The sequence below is a fragment of the Cnephaeus nilssonii genome (genome assembly GCF_951640355.1).
Source record: "Cnephaeus nilssonii genome assembly, chromosome: 1".
NCBI classification, from domain to species: domain Eukaryota; kingdom Metazoa; phylum Chordata; class Mammalia; order Chiroptera; family Vespertilionidae; genus Cnephaeus; species Cnephaeus nilssonii.
In genome coordinates this window covers 75,110,494-75,123,513 of record NC_137072.1, presented here as the reverse complement: position 1 = coordinate 75,123,513, position 13,020 = coordinate 75,110,494, and the positions used below count along the sequence as shown (strand labels likewise).

The window sequence follows — 13,020 nt, the reverse complement described above, 5'->3', positions numbered from 1 at the left end:
CTGAAACCAATAATTAATAGTTGTAACACAGTAGTAATTATATTCTCTGGACTATTTGATTGTTTTCTAATTTATTCTCTTGTTATAAAATTAAAAAAATTGTATACACAATAAATTGATCTATGAAGCATGTGTCAGATATCCCGTTGTTTTTATTTCCTAGCTCTGCCAAAACAAAGTACCATAACTGGTGGCTAAGAAACAACAGCAGAGCCTTGCTCTTTGTGGCAGCTCTAGAGTACAATTCATCTTTGTCTCTAACTACTTTCTGACATTTATTGGCAATCCTGACATTTCTTGGTTTGTAAATGCATCACTGCAATCTCTGTCTCTGTTGTCACAAAACTGTCTTCTCCCTCTTTGTCTTTTCCTGTAATGACAACAGACATATTAAACTCATGACACACACCTTACCCCCCGGATAACCTTGTCTTAATTAATTACATCTGCAATTACCCATGTTTCCAAATAAGATCAATTTTTGAGGTATGGGGAGTTAAGACTTCAACATATCTTAGGGGAGGGACACAATTGAATGTATAGCACCCATATTTATATTTATTCTCACTAACATTTTTACAACTATTATATACCAACATTAACAATATTTCCCAGTCTGTCAATGTTTTTAACCAAAGACATACGATGTTATTTTATAATCTTCTGGGACAATGATCATGGAAGAAAGCAGATCATAATAGAGCTGAATAGCTATTCCAAGAGCAAGTAAATCATCTAGGCAATGACATTGTAATTGTGAAATATTCTGTACTAAAAGAAAGTTTAATGCATGCAGTTTACATAAAATCATTAAAGTAATAACCAAAATGTTGTCTTTAGTCATATTTGTAAGGAAAGCTAACTCACTTTTTGCAGGTAGCTCGAAAGAAAATCTCATTTATGTAATGGTTATAAATATTGGCAGCTAAAATCTACAAATTACAATCTATTATAATTTTCATGAGATTGAAAGTTTTATCACCAAAATTCATGAAAACAGATCTTTACTCTTTTTTAGGAAAGCAGCCAAAATAAAGGCCAATCTCTGTTCTGCAGAGGGTTGCACAGAAGAGAGAGAACAACTTCCATAACTAATGACATTGGGAAGGAACAGCGGGACAGTACCAAGGCTCTGATGCTGAGGCAAGAATGTGAGAGTGAAGAGAGGTTGGTAGAATACAGAGTTACATGTCCTGTGTGCTGTCTCCTGAACTGCCTTTGTGACCCTCCAGTTAACACACTTTGCATGTAAAAGGCAGTTGAAATTTAACAAACCCAAAGTGGAACTCTGTGTTGTACCCCTCGTCCTGTCACAGTTAATTTTGCCCTGCATTTCGCAGTTTCAAAACCTAAGAATAATAATTGTTTTTTTACTCCTCTGTCCTTCAATTGGCCCTGCCTCTAATATTAACAATCATATAGTTGATTCAATATATATATTTGATTAACTTCTCAGCTCACTATTTGTGACCACAATGAGTTTTATTTACAAAGAAGTTCAAGTACAGCATGGTTTCAAAGTATGTATGTTTTTATTTTTTTAATATAATTTTATATGGCTGTGAACCAAATGCATGTCTTGATATTATATAACAGCTTTAATTTGCAATTTTAGTATATTTTCATAGTTTATTGGCCAATAAGATATTCTCCTTTTGTGAAGTGCCTATTCAAGTGAATCTATTGCCCATACCCTATCAGTTGTCTTTCTTATTGAAATATGCTCAATTAAATTTAAGCAAGTTAGAGAATGGATCCAGATGAAGAGTTATGCTTGGCCAAGCCAGGTTTGTGATATTAATTAGATACTCAGGTGTGGAGGCCAAGAAGGCCAGTGGAATTTATGAGTTTGGAGATGAAGATAGAAGTAAGTTTGAAGATATACATTTTGGTGCTCCCAGATGATGGATGGATTAAAATCATGAAACTAAACAATATCAGCAAGATAAGGCTAACTCCTCGGGTATTCCAATGCTAAAAGTTTTGGAAAAGGAAATATCAGAAGGGATATTGCAAAGAAATGGCTCCTTAGTTGAGAGAGAAACCAAGGGTTTAACAGTTTAGGATGTTAAGTGAAGAGAAGTCTGATATTTCAAAAAAGTAAGGATGATCAAGTCTACCAAATTGCACTGAGAATATGGTTAACATGAACACAGTTTATCAAGAAGAAAGTTGTTGGGGGAGATCCAAGATGGCAGCCGATGGGATAGCAGGCTGCAAGATAGTGTGTGAGTGAGAGAGCAAAAGAGAGTTGTGGGGAGTGTCTTTATTTGTGAGTGAGGAACAGTTATATTCCACAGGACTGTTGGGGACTTGTGGACCAGGTTCCCCTAGCTGGGCAGCCTCCACTACTGCTGAAATCTCTCCCAGAGTTCCTGGCTCTGCTGCAGAGACCTTGCCATCTTGAAGGGGAGACCAGTTGTGATCAGAAGCCCAGCCTTCCCTGGGTCCGGGAGATGCCATGCGCACCTGGATCCAGGTGAGGCCACGCGCCCCTGGGTCCGGGTGAGGCTGGATCCCGGGACCGGGTGAGGCCGCACACACCTGGGTCCTGGTGAGGCCACACGCCCCTGAGTCCAGGTGAGGCTGGATCCCGGAACCGGGTGAGGCCGCACACACCTGGGTCTGGGTGAGGCCGCGCGCCCCTGAGTCCGGGTGGGGCGCGCCCCTGGGTCCGGGCGAGACCAAACCAGAGGGAGTCGGACCTGCATTACCACCATTTGTCCACCATCCAGAGCTGAAAAGTCAGTGCCGACATGTACACATAAGGAACTGGTGGACATTGAAATTGGGTCTCAAAAGAACTGTTGGTCCAGAAAGAAACTTACTACAGACTGATTCATTTGCCTGTCAGCATAACTATTATTGCTTGTCTCACATTCAGTTCTTATAAGTATATTTCTAGTAACACATGATCTCACTCATCTAGGGGAAATGATGAACAACATAGACTGATGAACAAGAACAGACCCAGAAACAAGGAGGCATCGATCGGACTGTCGGGCCTCGGAGGGAGGGTGGGGGAGGGTGGGGGTAGGGGGGAGAGATCAACCAGGGGACTTGTGTGCATGCATACGAGCCTAACCAATGGTTAAGGACAACAGGGGGGTGGGGGCATCCGTGGGGAGGGGTGGGGGATGGGAATTGGGGGATGAGGACAAATATGTGACACCTTAATCAATAAAGAAATTAAAAAAAAGAGAAATAAAAAAGAAGTTTGAGAGGAAAAAAAAAAGAAGCCCAGCCTTACCTTCAACCAGGAAGACCTCAGATAACACCCGAGGCCCTACAACCACAATGCCCAGGGACCAGCTGCCTCAGCTGCAAACCGACAAACATTGAGACTCCAGCCTCCCTAGCCACGGGCACCTAAAAAGTTTATCCAGGGGGAGACAAGGTGGCAGCTGAATATGCAGAACAGTCCTGCGCCTTCTCACAGAGCAGATAGAAGGAACAGCTGAATCAAATAACACCCACCTGGAATTGGCTAATTAAATACAGCTGGTGAGGCAATTTGTGGTCAGAAAAGTCAGAGATCGCCTGGAGAGAGGAGAGAAAGAGCTACATATCAGACACCCTGAGAGGAGTGAACATGGGAGACAAAGAAACAGCTCCCATATGAAAGAAAAGGAGGAATCACCAGAAAAGGAAATAAATGAAATGAAAGCAAGCAATTTGTCAGGGAAAGAGTTCAGAGCAATGGTCATAAGGATGCTGAAAAGGTAAGAAGACAAATTCAACAATATGTGTAAGAATCAAGAGGAAATGAAGAAGAACCAAGAAGAAATGAAGAATTACATCATCGCAATAAAGAACAAAATGGAAAGCATCAACAGTAGACTAGAAGAAGCAAAGGACCACATTAGTGAGCTGGAAGGCAAGATAGGAAAAATACCCAAGCAGAGCAGAAACTAGAAAAAAAAACTTAAAAAACCAGGTGGAGAGCCTAAGGGAACTTTAGAACAACACAAAAGGAAACAACTTCTGCGTAATAGAGGTGCCAGAAGGAGAGGAAACTGAGCAAGGAATAGAAAACCTGTTTGAAGAAGTAATGACAGAAAACACCAACGACAAAGTAAGAATCATAAAGGCTGCCAGAGAGAGACAAAAAGTTACTTACAAGGGATCTCCCATCAGACTATGAACTGATTTCTCAACAGAAACACATCAGGCTAGAAGGGAATGGAATGAAATATACAAAGTCATGCAAAGCAAGGGTCTGAATCCAAGAATACTGTACCCAGCAAGGCTATCAATCAAAGTTGAGGGTGAAATCAGGAGCTTCACAGACAAAAAAGGTTAAGAGAGTTTATTGCCACCAAACCAGCTATGCAAGAAATGTTAAAGGGTCTGCTGTAAAAAGAAGAAATAGAAGGGAAGAAGGAACACAGGCATAAAGAATAAAAATGGTGACAAACAAATTCCTGTCAATAATAACTTTACATGTAAATGGATTAAATACCCCAATCAAAAGACATAGAGTAGCTGAATGGATAAGAAATCATGACCCATATATCTGCTGTCTACAGGAGACCCACCTCAGAACAAAGGACTCACACAGACTGATGGTGAAGGGATGGAAAAAGATTTTTCAGACAAATGGAAATTAAAATAATAAAGCTGGGATAGCAATACTTATATCTGATAAATTAGACCTCAAAGTGAAGGCCATAACAAGAGATAAGGAAGGTCATTTCATAATACTAAAGGGATCAATTCAATAAGGAGATATAACTCTGGTAAACATATGTGCACCCAATACAGTAGCACCCAAATACATAAAACAACTTCTGGAAGATATCAAGGGAGAGATTGACAACAATACAGTCATAGTAGGGGACTTTAATACCCCACTAACACCACTGGACAAATCCTCTAAACAAAAAATCAACAAAGGTACATCAATCCTAAATGACTCATTTGATCAGATGGAATTAATTGACATCTTCAGAACATTTCACCTGAAAGCCACAGATTATACATTCTTCTCAAGTGCACATGGGTCGTTTTCAAAGATAGACCATATGCTGGGTCATAGGCAAAGTCTCTTCAAATCCAAGAAGATAGAAATCATATCAAGCATCATCTCAGATCACAATGGCATAAAATTAGAAATCAACTACAATAAACACAATGAAAAAATAAAGTTGTTGGCGATCTTGAAAAAATAAGTGGTTTCAGTAGGGACAGACGCTTGATGGGAACAAGTTAATCAGAGAATACATATGTTTGGTTTGCATTTGATCTTGAAGGCTAGAGAAACAATGAGATGCAGCAAAGAGGGAATAATTGCTAGCGATGAATCATTGTGTACACTCAAGTGGACGGACCTGAGTGTGCAGTGCAGGAGTTGGTAGAGGAATAATTCATCACAATGAAACAATTACTACACAGTCAGTGACAATGAATACCGGAGCTTTCTGTACATTTTTGGTTCTTGAGCATTACTGGCAAAAATCACATAAGCCACCTCTTACTGATTGTGATATTGGCTATTGCAGCTCTGATATAAGTCGTCAGCAATATGGAGCAATAAGAAACACTTATCATGTACTGTGCAGTCCACTAATCACATTCAAACTTCAATAAAATCCTTTGAATTGGCTCTTATGTAGATGTGGAAATTGAAGCTCTAAAAGTTCAACTAACTTTCAAAGCACAACTTAGCTGCTATGTTGCAGAGCTGTGAATCAGATTTCACATTTGAATCTTTTTTTCTAAGGTGACCATAGAATCTGACATCACATGTTGAGTACGGTGGAGGGTGAAAGGCACAGGTGTAATAGTTAAACTGTGACTATGGGGATAAACAAGTCTTTTTAGAGCAAACCCAGCATATGATTATCTTTTCCCTCTAGTTTTTAACATATTTTAATATTTAATTCAAAGCTTTCCATTTAATTTCAATTTTCCATGGCTATTTTTAACAACAGTAATAATCTAAAATTAATATTAAACCAATTATGTTTAAAAATTTGTAATAAAGACAGGAAAGCTTAATATGCATAAAGAACTAATTTATTGAAATGACTGTTTAGGAAATAATAATAATAAGTACAATTTCAGAAACTATTTGAATACATATAATTGATAGGGTTATGACATTTCCAATACAAAATTGAAATTTATGGTACTTTCTTGAATTAAAATATGGAAAAGAGAGGTTATTAGTCAAATTGAAATGAATGTTATATAATAACAAACAAATAAATACATTTTCATGTTTTGCATGTCAAATCATTTAAAAATGTTAATTTTTTGGATAGCAGTATACAAAGATTAAAAAGATGCCACATTTCCGGTCGCAGTCAATTCTATGGAATAGAGAAGAAATATAGAATTAGTTATGTTTTTTTATATAACTGTACATGACTCTCCATTTATACTTTTGGGGTGACTAACTCATTAGAGGAACTTTATTACCAATGCACCATGTTGTGCCCTATCTTGCATATAAAAGCCTTCTAAGACCAAAGAGCATCTGACATGGAATTGCTTTAGTGAAATAACTATTTTACCATAATAAGTAAAAATTGGTATCTCAAGAATCGCAAAGTTATATTCTCTCCCTTTTTTAATCCTCACACTGGGACTCAATAATTTTATTTGACCCATGAATTAAAAGACAATATGTAAATTTTAAATGTGATAAAAAACATTAAATTTTAAGAAGCCTAAGGTAGAAATGGGAATCCAAGTAGATTGTTTTAAAATTCATACATATTTACATAAAAGTAGAAGAAATCGTTTTCAGTGTTACTGTGATAATTATGTTAATGAAGCATAAGGACATAGGCACTTAAAAACAAATTATTCATATCTGTCAATAATGCAATTATATTAAATGATGCATAATTGCAGGTGAGTACACAATACTCAACTATTTGGATGTACATGACACATTGATAACAAATAATTAATTTTGTATATTGATGGAATTTATCACTATTTTGGGCTTATTCAGAACAATGTAATATAAAAATGTGTTAACTAAAATCAGTGTAATCACCAACACTAAGCACTTACCAAATATGAGGGGCAAACATTAACTTTGAAATCCTCTTAAACCTTAAAAAAGAGAGAAATAAATAAATAAACAATTAACTTCTTGGCTAGAACAATTCTTCTAAAAATTCAATCAATGTGGGAGTGGGTGGAGGTAGAAGAGGGTAAGGGGGATAAATGGTGATAAAATTATAATTAAAAAAAATAAAAATATAAAAATTTGGGGAATAATGAAATAAACATCTGACTCATGTGTCCTCTCATGTACATATATAACAAGATGTGCATTAAAGCATGTAGAGAATAGATGTGCACAAGGAAAACTTCAAAACTGTAAGAAAATAATAGAACCTCTCTATTCTACACTCAAATTCGCAAGTTCAATTCTGTCTTTAGTACATTTCAATACTCTTTAGCTATATTCTCTACACATCAATTACATCAGAATCTCTGAAATAATTTCTTCTAAATATTCAGTATCTTCTACATAGATAATCAGAACAATTCTTTCTAAACATCTGCGAGTATTCTTAGACATTGGTACTTGGGGGGAAACAAGTTTTCTAGATTATTTTTTTGTGTAACTAGAATTGAGAATCCCTGATGTCAACTATGTGCATTAGGATGTCAACTAAATATTCATTTATTCTTTTATTCTGGATCTCTCACAACTTCTACTATCATATACACATCATGAATAAAACAACAGGGTTAATAAAGTAGGGCTTACTTGTTGTAAGTTGTAAACTGGGGCAATCGGTTGAGTCACAGGGTAGAATGCCTGGGTAGGGTCAACCAGAAGCTCTTGGTTCAGCACAAGGGCTTCAGCAGGCATAGCTCTCTGGGGGAAGGTCAGCACTTGCTGGGAAACAGGCAGGACTCTGGACTGAGGAAGGGAGACCAGGGGCTGAGTAGGAAGCATGGGAGTCTGAAACACAGGCTGGGGGATCTGGTGCATGAAGGGCTGGAGCAGAGGCAGAGGGAGCTGTGCTTTGAGATCAGTGAGGTTTGGGATCTGGCGCTGAAGAAATGGCACTACTGGAGATTTAGGCAATTGCATCACATTGCGCTTAGGAATGATGGTCTCCTTAGTATTGGGGATTTCCATCATTTCAGTCTGAAGGAGAGGCATCACCATAGCGGGCTGAGCAAGAGGCAGGATGTTCTGTGGAAGGACAGGGTAAGGGATGGGCTCAGCATTAGGATAGAAAAGAGGCTGTGGCTGGACAAGAGGGTAGATTTTGTCCTGGCGTTCATCCTGGAAAAAAAAAAAAGAATCTTTGAGTCCATGATTCAGCCATAATTGTCATTCATGATGAATTAACTTCCTCTCTATTGAGGAATCCTGAGTGAAAGAGAGAAGGAAAAACTTTTAGCTGTGTTGGTAAATCATGTGAAAATGATTTAAATACTCATTGATGGATTTCTTATTAACCCACTCCTTTTCAGGGGGACCCAGATCAAAGTGAAATCAATGTTTCAGGATTTCAAGCTTGTTTCTCCTTTCTGAGTTGCCTTCAATACTGTGGCTCGCTGTATAATTTGGTAGTCAGAGGGCATGAACTTTTCAACATGGTAGAATAATATGAAATCAAATTGTTTTCATATAATGAAAGTTAATTTACAAAAGGCTTAGAGGAATGCTTCCTAGGCTTACTTCTGTGTGTTTTAGTGAAAAGTAAATCTTAATTTGTGATTTAATTGAAGGAGTTCCTCAAAACTAGCTAACTTCTAGCACTGCTTCTATTGGCTGATGGTCATTACTGTGAGTCTTTACAAAGGCATCTTTTTGTAAATTCATTTTTAGTTACAGAAATATTTGGTGTATGTTCCAAACAAACTATAGCCAATGATAAAACAAGAAAGCTGAAATATTATCATGTGACAACTATGTTACCACACATGTAATTCAATTAAATAATTCTTTGTTGTCTAAGAAAACCTAAATTTAAACAAGCTCTGCTATTTAATAACCTTGTGATATTGTCAGACAATTGTGTACTCAGTTGTTCTAAATCTCATTTCTCTCCTCTGTGTAATGCAAAGTCTTTTATGAACCACGTTCATCAATGTTAATATAAAATAGACAATTTTAAAGTCAAGCATTGAGTGTTTACTACATGCCAGCTCATCAACCCTAGGGGATTATTAATATTCTCAGTTTATAGTTGAAGAAATGGAAGTGCAGAGAAACTTGGGGTCACAGTTATACAGCTGATCAATGATCAGATTTGGATTTGTGCCATATTTTCCTCCCATTTCTTTCATCAGCCTATCTATCTTGGGACAATAAGGGAACCTAGTTCCCAACCTGCACATATATCCAATAGTGTACATTTATGGAAAACAGGTGCACCATTAGTAAAGTGAGCAAAATCAATAATTATTCTTAGATATTTAGTCTATATTCTGTAAGTGGATTATGAGCTTAAAAATTCACTTTTCTCTTTAAAATTGTAATAATTTATTTCTTATGCTGGCAGCATTTTATTACAATTCTATAGACTGAATAATGCACATCTTTTTGTATGGATTATATTTTATAATAATTTTTGAAATATACACATCATGAACAAATTACCTTTCTTTGTTGTTGTTTCTCATTTTCAAACTGCTTAGGTTTCTGCTTAAACAAATAACATGAAAATAAATGATATGATCTGTAAAAATGAAATGCAGGAAATTTTGAAAATATGTATATTTAAGTATAAGTGTTTTACCTCCCCCCCACACCTTATGTGGGATATACAACTGAAATTCATAGACACAATAGTATGGTGGTTACCAGAAAGGAGAGGGTTGGGAGTAAAGGATAAATGGGGTCAAAAAATGGTGACTGAAGATGATTTGACTTAGGGTGATGGGCACACAATGCTATATACTGATCATGTATCATAGAAATGTACATTTGAAACCTATATGATCTTATTAACCAATGTCACACCAATATATTTAATAAAAATAAATAAATAAATAAATAAATAGTTTTACCTTGTTGATGTGGGTAATGGATTCCTTCAGAAAAATAAAAATAAAAGTAGGTTAAGTTACAATGGAAATTTTTTTTTGCCAATATGAATAAGAAAATGAAGAAATTCAAGGTTAATGTGGACATCTTGCTTGATAATATCATTTAAAACACAGCATAATTACTGAAACTTATATGTTTCACTGTTTTGCTCAAGCCTATTCTATAGAAAAGATAGATTTAAGCAGTCAAGAAAGAAAAGGAAATTAGCAAACATAATACAACAAGAGGCATTTTATAGACGCTAATTTTCCCTCTCACTATGTTCCCTTCCTATGACAACAAATGACCTCTAAGATGCCATCTGATTCGAAAGAATAAAATTCATTAAAAAGAAATTATAACAACTATTAATACATTCTGTTCATTATTCTTAGTTTATTTGTTATGTTTAGTCTTCAAATGAATTGTAAGTACTAAAATACTTTCCCTAAGGATCTGATAACCTTTATGAAGAGATAAAGTAATCCAGGTACCATTTATCAGGTGACAGACCCCAAAAGTGGTGCAAGTGTACATATCTGCCTGACTCTCCCAGACAGACTTAAGACTAAAATTAAGTCTCACTGCTTCTTATTTACTAAAGTGACTCCTGTAATGACAAAAATATGTCCATTTGCATCTCTGCCCACCCCTATATTGGCATTCTTTCCTATGGGCATCTGCTTTTCAGTTTGTAGCACAGCTCCTACTCAAGGTTTAAACCACAGAAGGTGCTCAATGAATGTCAAACAGTGAATGAGGTCAGGGTGGAGGGAGTTCGAGACACAAAAATAGGACTGTAGAGTTCACTTAAAGAAGGGGTGACAATACAAGTAACAGCTAGCATAGAAAGTGCTTGAACAGTGAATTCTGCAGGCATTTTACTTAGTTCTTAAACGTATCATGGAAATTTACATTAGAATTCATATGTCAGAACTAGCTGCCATGACTTAAATGTCCTAAAGTAATACGATATAAGCAGGCGCGGGGAACCTTTTTTCTGCCAAGGACAATTTGGATATTTACATCATCATTTGGGGGCCATTTAAAATTATCAACTTAAAAATTAGCCTGCTATATTTGGTAAAACATTTGAATAACTCACCCTAATGCCTTTGCAGGGCCAGACCAAATGATTTTTCAGGCCTTATACTGCCTGCATTGTTCCCCACTCCTTCAAGAGTATCTAGCAATTTACTCCTCCTGTATGGGAAATAGCCACAGAATGAACATTGTCTTACCTCACTGCTGGAAATGCTTTCTACAGTCTGTAAAGAAAAATACAAAATCAACAACTGGATCATCAAAGAATATTAATTTTTAATTTTTTCTTTTTCAATTTGAGAGAGAAAGGAAGAGAGAGAGAGAGAGAGAGAGAGAGAGAGAGAGAGAGAGAGGTGGGAGAGAAACATGTATAAGTTGCCTCCTACCCACCAAAACCAAGGATCAAACCCACAACCTTTCGATGTATGGGACAACCCTCCAATTAACTGAGCCAAATAGCCAGAGCAGAATGTTACTATTCGTAGTTGGTAAATTTTTCTCTAAATAAAATATCTATCTTACCTCACTGGATACACTGACTTCTTTCTTCTGTAAAGAAGAAAAAAACATCATTTAGTTTCCATAGCTAACTCATTTTCTTACTTGCTTTTTACCTTCTTTATTCAGAGCTATGTCCTTCACAAATTTAAGAAAGAAATAATGTATGTCTTCTAAAATCCTTGAAATGCAATCGTGTTTTATGTCTTTTATTCTTGGTAACTCCAATGGTATAATTTTATTTTACCTGAGTGAAGAATAATTTTTCATGAGTAACAGAAAGGGAGTTATTTGAATTTGTATCAAACACTTTTCATTATGGTTACAAACATGTTTATGAATATGACTATTGTCTTATGCTTCACCCTCTGGATTTCTTTGAGTAGACACAGGTAGGATTTGGCCCAATGCCCCAGGGTAAGAGGTACATCAGTTTCATCACTGATATGTTTATCTAGATTGCACATGCATGCAATTGTATTTGTGCAATATTACTCTTTTTTATTGGTTTCTTCTTTTGGCTGATACTTATTGGTTTGTTTGTTTTTTAGGGACTGGTTTCGCAGTGGTGTAGAAAACATTTAACCAAGCTTTATGGTCCTACAGGACTCCATTGAAATAATGGGTGAATGTAGGTGATTTCTTAAAAGTTAACAAAAATATCTGTTGAAATTCAGCTTTATATGTATTTAATGTTAATCATTTAGAGTTTTTCTTACCTCCCATGCAAGAGCAAGGGCCACAAGGCAAGCAAGGATGAGGACCTTCATGGCTCTCAAGTCCTGTGAAATGGAAAATAAGAAAATGGTATTATAGTTGTCAATCTAACATATTTTCTTGTTTAGGTAGGATTACTTTTTTAAAAAAGAAAATAAAAGCAAAGTAAGAGTAAAATATTTTCATTTTAGAAAAAAATACTAATAGAAATTTTGTCATACACCCAAGGCAAAATCTACAATGGCAACTTGGTCTTACATATCAATTTTATAATTTAATGCCAGCTAGTCAGATTTTTTCAACTATCAGCTGTACCCTACCTCACTCTTTTTTATCTCCTTTACAATACAGTGTGTGTGTTTGTTTGAAAGATAGAAAGAAACTTTAAATTTTTATATAAAACTTTATTAATTGATTCATTTATTCAAAATGAGTAATATTTATTTCGCATCCTCAAATGCCCAATGCTCTCTGGGGTCTTGATTTAAAATAATGGAATAAAATATTAAGGTCTCAGCCCTAATGAATCCTCACATCTGTTGGGAAAATACTGATTAAAGAAAGTATATACATAGAAGATCATATTTTGTTTTTACCTTTCTAGGAATATTTTGTTTAATCATATATCATTTAGTGACTGGGGTATGTTTAATAAAATTGGAAGACTTATTTAATTTAGAAAGGAGATTTTTAAGTTGTGTTTAATTGATTTAAATTTATTGACCTCAGAAAGAGACATTGGTATG

General features: G+C 35.9%; 1 protein-coding gene across 1 annotated transcript; it reads right to left on the bottom strand.

Annotated features, from left to right (window-relative positions):
• Window positions 1-275: 275 nt before the first annotated feature.
• LOC307093781 (beta-casein-like) lies at window positions 276-12,327 on the bottom strand (the record flags this gene model as incomplete). The annotated part of the gene is made up of 6 exons (XM_079762064.1): window positions 276-370; window positions 5,650-5,797; window positions 7,736-8,263; window positions 11,257-11,283; window positions 11,582-11,608; window positions 12,277-12,327. 6 exons carry the CDS (start codon window positions 12,325-12,327, stop codon window positions 276-278), a joined length of 876 nt encoding a protein of 291 aa, XP_079618190.1.
• Window positions 12,328-13,020: the final 693 nt, after the last annotated feature.